The 8,852-nt window shown below is 44.1% G+C and overlaps 1 protein-coding gene across 1 annotated transcript in view; it reads right to left on the bottom strand.

Annotated features, from left to right (window-relative positions):
* Positions 1–398: 398 nt before the first annotated feature.
* The window catches only part of LOC139266570 (protein eyes shut homolog), a 262,566-nt gene continuing 254,112 nt past the window's right edge, over positions 399–8,852 (bottom strand). Inside the window, exons 6-7 of the mRNA XM_070884165.1 lie at positions 508–577; positions 399–419 (exon numbers count right to left, since the gene is read on the bottom strand). Coding sequence (XP_070740266.1) covers positions 399–419; positions 508–577 — 91 coding nt within the window. The remainder of the gene's footprint in view (positions 420–507; positions 578–8,852) is intronic.

The raw sequence follows: 8,852 nt of genomic DNA, 5'->3' as shown, positions 1-8,852 counted from the left end.
CCTGGTCTTGCTGAGGCTAGCATAAGCAGTCAGGACAACACACTTGCGACCTCCTGAGCATTATTTGGTATGTGAGTATTGGCACCTATATCTCATATGCACTGCATGTAAGGGTTTATGTTTTATTATCTCATTGACTTGGTTTAATAAAGAGTATTAACCAGATGTTTCAGTGTTTCCTAGTCCTCAGACTTGTATTAGTGGAAAATGATGACTGACCATATCCTATAATTCCTCCACACAAGGGATAAACCCAACACTCCGTACAGGGACTTAACCTGAGATTCTTCACAAAGTGGATGAGAAATGGATCCTACTGAGCATTTCATTGAATCAGGGCATGTAACACACAAACAGCATCCTCCCAGAATTTTTGTATCCTTGGAATTGCACCCGGTTTACAAAGGTGAACCGCCCCTCTGTGAAAAGTATTAAGCTAAAGCGAATCAAGATAACTTTCAGTCCTACCTGTGAGATATGTTGGGAGAGAAATTCTCTCCTTTGTACTGGCACGCCCCCTGCTACATTCACTTCGATCATACAGTCTCCGCCCTGGCTGGCAGGTGGTAGCAGGTATCTGAAAGGAAAGGGACACCTTCAATAAATATTTGATGCTCCGCTATAGGGCAATATCACTGCTAAATGAGGCATTTCTGGTAAGTACAGCTCCACCATGAAATGTATTTCAGATGATTACAGGATTTGATAGGGTAGATAGAGAGAAACTATTTCCTCTGGTGCGGGAGTCCAGAACAAGGGGGCATAACCTTAAAACTAGCGCTAGGCCGTTCAGGGAATAGACTGTTGTTCCAGTTGACATTTTATTTCAATTAAATAGGTCAGGCAGGACCAGGGGGCACAAATTTAAGTTGTATAAGGCTAGATCTAGGTTAGATGTCAGGAGGCGGTTCTTTTCCCAGAGAATAGTAGTCCTCTGGAACAGGCTTCCCTTTCATGTGGTGGCTGCAGACTCGTTGAATTGCTTCAAGCGAAAGCTGTATTTGTTTCTGACTGCGGCAGAGATCACCTCTTACAGAAAATAGGTACTGCAGGGAATTTAATGGCTAGAGTGATCTCCCGGACTAGTTGCGATCGCCTAGATGGGTCGGAGAGGAATTTCCCAGATTTTTTTCCCCAAATGGGCCTGGGTTTATTATCAGTTTTTTTGCCTCTCCCAGGAGACCACATGGTTTCGAGTGGGTGGAGTGTATGTGTTGTGATACACAAGGTTTCGCAATAGTGTGGGGCAGGCTCGATAGACCAGATGGTCTTTACCTGTCCGTCATTGTTCGTATGTCAGGAAACACCTTTTCCCACAGTGGAAATCTGGAACTCTCTCCCTCAAAAAGCTGTTGAGGCTGGAGGTCAATTGAAAATTTCAAAATGGAGAGTGCTAACTTTTTGTTGGGTAAGGGTATTAAGGGTTACGGAACCAAGGTGGATGGAGTAAAGATACAGGTCAGCCACGATCTAATTGAATGGTGGAATGGGCTCGATGGTCTGAATGGTCTACTCCTGTTCCTATGATATCCATGTCATTGAAACATAAACTCAATCGAACATCACCCATTGACCAGAACATCAACTGGGGAAACTATTAAGGCGTGGAATTCAGTTATGTTAGCCATTGTCCCTCGTTCTTTTGCTGCTGAACTAGTTGCGAGGCATTAGGCTTTCAAAAGGCCCTTACTGACTGACACGTGTGCACAGCATTTCACAGCTTTCTTCTGCATAAATATTATCTTGTTATTAACATACTAACAACAGGGGCTCATTACTCCTCACTCAGTGCTGTGCAATGCCTGGTGCATTTTTAATACATTAGGCATGTTTAATTTTATAAAAATGATGCTTTAGCTTGCATTCCATGATATGTGTGTTTGAAATATTTGCTTGCTATGCACAGCATGCAATATTAATTGGCACCAACCAAGCTACCATCTGTGAGGATAAATCTTGATTCTGAGGGCATAGAGAAGAGAGATGTTCCACATGTGCTATCCGGAAAGTTAAAGGTGCTGCATCCAAAGAAGGATGCTCACAGGTTTGTAGAGCTGTTGAGTTGGGAGTGGCTTAGCCAGTCATGCGATGTTCACAAGACTCAATAAAACCCCAGCCAGTTGGGTTCGGGGGTTCAGGTAGATGTGAGCCTGGTGGATGAACTGGTAATGTATTGTGTGATTGTTAAACCTTTTGTTAACAAACAACTAGTTCTTAATAGCAATGTGCTGCTATGAATTCTTAAGCAAAGAACCCATGAGGCAAATACATTACAGGGGGGAGTCATCCCGTTTGGAGTTTACTATCTCACACATTGACTGGAAAGAGAATTGAAAGAAAACCATGATTTGTTTTACATGTAACCAATAAGTATGGACAGTTTGCTGAATTTCCCAGTCAATACAGCTCTGAGTTGAAGTGTACCCTCCCTCAATGTGTGAGGATTTGTGAGGTTCGTTGCTTTTCCCAAATGACTCCGGAACAAAGTGGAGGTTGAATTCTCAATGCTTTATTTTCAGGCAAGGCTCGCACTTAATATATTAACAACGATGCCTTTATTATTATGATTTGCTCACTACACAACACCTGTGATTAACAGTTCCTGTACCCTCTTTAGATAGAAAACAAAATCAAGATGTTTGCTCAATGATTGAAGAGGATATCAGCTTGCTTTTCCAATTGCTTTGAATTTAGCTGGGTGATGAATTTGAATCAATGCATTTCTCCTGATTGGTTGCTATGTCAATCATGGTATGCTCCTGATGTCTTCACGGTGATTGCAAATGCAGTGAAAAAATCTTTCTCTTCCAAAGCCGATTTGGAGCTTGAAGGTCATTTGTACATAAACCTGGAAACTGCATCAACCATTAACTTTTGAGTGTTTCAAGAGGTAATTTTTATAGTTGATAGAAATTTATATTTATTAAAGATAGCATGAGTTGGTAATCTCACCAATAATACACTAAGGCTTTAAGGCCGGAACTGGCTGGCAATAGGGATTTTGGCAGTATGATGCCTACCAGGGCAAAAGGGGTCATGGACAAACTGGAGGAGGGAGTTTATGATGGGGCAGGGGGGAGAGAGCAGGACAGACTGTTGCTTATTGGAATAGGAGCCAAAGGTAGTTTGAGCTGCACTCCCCTGCCACCTCCATCCCATTCCCCCACCCGGCCCCACACACACAGACTGCTTCACCTTGCCTTCCAATACTGCCAGATTCAAGAAAGCCCCCAATAGTGCCCATCCCTGGACCTCAGGACCATGCTACTCACTCTGAGATTCTGGGACCCCTCTTGCAAACTCTGAGACTGCATGCCCACTGGTGGTCTCTGATCTAAAGAACACCCTTAATACTTCCATACACTGAGGCAGTCTCTCTCCAATGCTCCCAGACCTTGGGACCCTCTTGCCCTGAAAAAGTGTTGCAAAACTGTCAGAACAGGCTGCACATCTATGGCCATGTGCCACCATCTCCAGCACACTGCTTGGCATGGTCTCCAATAACTGCAGCAACACTGCATCCTTCTTTTGAAAGGAGGTTCAGAGACCTCCACCAGAGAAGGGACATGAGCTGGACCTCTGTACAGCATACATCTGCCCCTTCTCTGTCACCACCAGCTTCGACTGATCACTTGTGGCTCACACAGCACACTGCCCTCCACCTCAACATATAAACCTCCCAGGTTGGGTACATGTAAGCTGGTGCTTGGAAGGATCGATTTAAGGGATGGTGTGGGCTGTAAAGTATGAGCAAGTTCAGTGTCATAGAACCTGACTTAATGTCTTCAACAACATTTATATAACATTGTAAAACGTCCCAAGCCGCTTGACAGAAGTGTGACCAGAAAATGTTTTGATATTGAGCCATATAAGGAGATATTAGGACAGGTGCCCACAAAGCTTGGTCAAAGAGGTAGGTTTTAAGAAGTGTCTTAAAGGAGGAGAGAGATAGAGACCTGGAGAGATTTAGGGAGGGAATCCCTGAGCTTAGGGCCTGGGCAGCTGCAGGCACGGCTGCCAGTGGTGGAGCGATGAAAATTGGGGATACAAGAGGCCAGATTTAGAGAAGCGCAGAGTTTGCTGAGGATTGTAGGGCTGAAGGAGGTTGCAGAGATGGGGAAGGAGCGAATGAGAAGAGAAAGACATTTTACAATGCTGCCCTCATGAGAAGCCTTCGTTGATAGTTTCCAATTGTACATAGTTTGCCATCAGGGAGTGAATGAGAAAATAGTAAGGAAAAGCACAGGGGAAAGTGAAAGCCTCATATGATGGTTTCTCATAGCGCCCCCACTAGTAATTGGGACAAGCTGACGCTATTTATTATAAAACACATATATATCTGGTTACATCATTTTTAATATTAAATTCTCAGGCAGAAAATTACATAGTTTTGCTATTTATAAACCAATTTAGCATAAATGCATTTGATATAGAATATTAGATATATGAGAGTGACTACAAGGCAATGATCTAATGGAAAAGCAAGATAGAACTTGCATTTATTTCGTGCCTTTCAAGACCTCAAGTTTTATCAAAGCGCTTTACAGGTAATTAAGTGTAGCCACTGTTGTAATGTTGGAAACCCGGCAGACAATTTGCACACAGTAAGGTCCTACAAACAGTAATGTGATCATCACTAGATAATCTATTTTTAGGTATTGAGGGATAAATATTGGCCAGGACACCAGGAGAACTCCCCTGCTTGTCTTCGAATAATGCCTGGGATCTTTGAGGGGAACCTGAGATGGCAGCTGGGGCCTTATAGAAACACAGAAACATAGAAACATAGAGAATAGGTGCAGGAGTAGGCTATTCTCCCCTTCGAGCCTGCACCACCATCATGGCTGATCATGCAACTTCAGTACGCCATTCCTGCTTTCGCTCCATACCCCTTGATCCCTTTAGCCGTAAGGGCCACATCTAACTCCCTTTTGAATATATCTAACGAATTGACCTCAACAACTTTCTGTGGTAGAGAATTCCACAGGTTCAAAATTCTCTGAGTGAAGAAGTTTCTCCTCATCTTGGTCCTAAATGGTTTACCCCTTATCCTTAGAGTGTGACCCCTGGTTCTGGACTTCCCCAACATCGGGAACATTCTTCCTCCATCTAATCTGTCCAATCCTGTCAGAATTTTATATGTTTCTATGAAATCCCCTCTCGTTCTTCTAAATTCCAGTGAATATAAGTCTAGTCGGTCCAGTCTTTCTTCATATGTCAGTCCTGCCATCCCGGGAATCAGTCTGGTGAACCTTCGCTACACTCCCTCAATAAGCAAGAATGTCCTTCCTCAGATTAGGAGACCAAAACTGTACACAGTATTCAAGGTGTGACCTCACCAAGGCCCTGTACAACTGCAGTAAGACCTCCCTGCTCCTATACTCAAATCCTATCGCTGTGAAGGCCAACATGCCATTTGCCTTCTTCAGTGCCTGCTGTACTTGCATGCCAACTTTCAATGATTGATGCACCATGACACCCAGGTCTCGTTGCACCTCCCCTTTTCCTAAACTGTCATCATTCAGATAATATTCTGCCTTCCTGTTTTTGCCACCAAAGTGGATAACCTCACATTTATCCACATTATATTGCATCTGCCATGCATTTGCCGACTCACCTAACCTGTTCAAGTCACCCTGCAGCCTCTTAGCATCCTCCTCACAGCTCACATTGCCACCCAGCTTATTGTCATCTGCAAACTTGGAGATATTACATTCAATTACTTTGTCTAAATCATTAATGTATATTGTAAATAGCTGGGGTCCCAGCACTGAACCTTGTGGTACCCCACTAGTCACTACCTGCCATTCTGAAAAGGACCCGTTTATTCCTACTCTTTGCTTCCTGTCTGCCAACCAATTCTCTATTCACGTCAATATATTACCCGCCATACCAAGTGCTTTAATATTGCGCACTAATCTCTTATGTGGGACCGTGTCAAAAGCCTTTTGAAAGTCCAAATACACCACATCCACTGGTTCTCCCTTGTCCACTCTACCAGTTACATCCTCAAAAAATTCTAGAAGATTTGTCAAGCATGATTTCCCTTTCATAAATCCATGCTGACTTGGACCGATCCTGTCACTGTTTTCCAAATGTGCTGCTATTACATCTTTAATAATCGATTCCAACATTTTCCCCACTACCGATGTCAGGCTAACCGGTCTATAATTCCCTGTTTTCTCTTTCCCTCCTTTTTTAAAAAGTGGTGTTATATTAGCTACCCTCCAATCCATAGGAACTGATCCAGAGTCGATAGAATGTTGGAAAATGACCACCAATGCATCCACTATTTCTAGGGCCACTTCCTTAAGTACTCTGGGATGCAGACTATCAGGCCCTGGGGATTAATCGGCCTTCAATCCCATCAATTTCCCGAACACAATTTCCTGACTAATAAGGATTTCCTTCAGTTCCTCCTTCTCGCTAGACCCTCCGTCCCCTAGTATTTCCGGAAGGGTTTTGATAAAATCAAGCAGAGAAGTATATGGATTAATTGGCTGGATGGGAAAAACCAGTTCCCTATAGAGCTACAAATCTATGAAAATCCAGGACCACAAAGGATCCCACAAGGCGTGCATTTTTGGATAGCGAGGCACAAAAGTTAAGGAGTTATCTTTGGCCCTGCTAATTCCATGCACAGACAAGTGGTGGAAGCAACAGTTAACGAGGTGTGAATTGTGGCCATCCAAACAGATCCATACCCATCATTACAGCCATCGAGACTCATCCAGACGCATTAACTGAAAGCAGCCCAGCAGGGGACTTGTATAATCAAATGGATATATATGAAGGCGCTCACAGAAGTAGAACACCTCAGAACAACAGGTCAAAGGAACAATGACCACGAAGCACAGACAAGTGGAGAAGCAAGTAGCCGGGACCCACCATTATTCCGAGCTCCACAAGCCTACAATTGACAACAGCAGCAACTGGCTGGATGGGTGATTGTATGTCTTTGATCAATCTTTAAGAAGTCTTGTTCTGTAATTTTTAGTTGGTTTTTGTGCAATAAACTAACAGTTGGGTTTAAGCCTAAACTTTGCATTACGTCGTTCTTCCTGTAATTCCTGAGGTCTATAAATCAAAGTAGAGTGGAAAACAAACACCCTACAACTCCAAAACATCGTTAACACCTTCATTAAAGCATACGATAGACTGGGCCTTACACTAAACAGCCGTAAGACAAAGGTACTCTACCAACCTGCCCCTGCCACACAGTACTGCCCTCTGATTATCAAGATCCATGACGAGACTTTGGACAGCTTATACCACTTTCCATACCGAGGGAGCCTTCTGTAAGCGAGGGCAGACATCGATGACAAAATCCAACCCTGCCTTCAGTGTGCCAGTGCAGCCTTCGGTCGCCTGAGGAAAAGAATATTTGAAGACCAAGGTCTCCAGTACCAAGCTCATGGTCTACAAAGCAGTAGTAATACCTGCCCTCCTATATGCTTCAGAGACATGGACAATGTACAGTAGACACCTCAAAGCACCGGAGAAGTACCACCAACGCTGCCTCCGCAAAATCCTGCAAATCTATTGACAGGATAGGTGCCCCAACATCAGTGTTCACACTCAGGTCAACATCCCCAGCATCGAAGCATTGACTATGTTCGATCAGCTCCGCTGGGTGGGCCACATCGTCCGCATGCCTGACTCGAGACTCCAGAAACAAGTGATCTACTCTGAGCTCCGACACGGCAAGCGAGTCCCAGGAGGGCAGAGAGAACGTTTCAAGGACGCCCTCAAAGCTTCCTTGAAAAAAATGTAACATCCCCACCGACTCTTGGGAATCCCTGGCCCAAGACTGCTCAAAGTGGAGGAGAAGCATTCGAGAAGGCGCCAAACATGTCGAATCCCTTTGTCGGGAGCACGCGGAAGCCAAGTACCAACAACGGAAAGAGCGTGTGACAAACCCAACACCCTACCCATCTGTCCCTTCAACCACCACCTGCCCCACCTGTGACAGAGTCTGCAGATCCCGCGTTGGCCTCATCAGTCACCTTAGAACTCATTTTAGTGTGGAAGTAATTCATCCTCGACTCCGGGGGACTGTCTAAGAAGAATGCGAAGAAGAAGAAGATTCCCTTAGTACTCCACTGGAATGTCAGCCTCGATTTTATGCTCATGTCTCTGGAGTGGGACTTGAACCCGCATCTTTCTTAGAGGTGAAAGTGCTACCTACTGAACCGTGGCTGACATCTAAAGGAAGAAAGACTTGTATTTATATCGCACCTTTCATGACAACCGGACATCTCAAAGCGCTTTGCAGTCATTTAAGTATTTTTGCAGTGTAGTCACTGTTGTAATGTAGGAAACGTGGCAGCCAATTTGCACACAAACAAGCTCCCACAAACAGCAATGTAATAATGATCAGATAATCTGTTTTTTTGATTGAGGGATAAATATTGGCCAGGACATCGGGGATAACTCCCCCACTCTTCTTCGAAATAGTGCCATGGGATCTTTTACGGCCACCTGAGAGAGCAGAAGGGACCTCGGTTTAACGTCTCATCCAAAAGACAGCACCTCCCTCAGTACTGCATTGGAGTGTAAGCTGAGATTTTTTTATGCTCTAATCTCTGGAGTGGGACTTGAACCCACAACCTTCTGATTCAGAGGCGAGAGTGCTCCCCACTGAGCCACAGCTGACACTTAAAGGGGAAAAGATAAAAGAATAAAGCTTGACTGGTTTATGACCATCATGTAAACTTGTCATTTATGATACTGCCTTGAAATGGCTCCAGGCTATATGTATTTATATGATATGAGATGATTTTATTCAGTTTGGGGGTTTGTTGTTGTGCTGTTAACAATTGGCAGCACTGTCTGTTGCAACTGAGTCTCAC

Source organism: Pristiophorus japonicus, chromosome 7, assembly GCF_044704955.1.
Source record: "Pristiophorus japonicus isolate sPriJap1 chromosome 7, sPriJap1.hap1, whole genome shotgun sequence".
Classification (NCBI taxonomy): domain Eukaryota; kingdom Metazoa; phylum Chordata; class Chondrichthyes; family Pristiophoridae; genus Pristiophorus; species Pristiophorus japonicus.
Note: the sequence above shows the minus strand (reverse complement) of the source record. Positions and strands in the feature narration are given on the sequence as shown.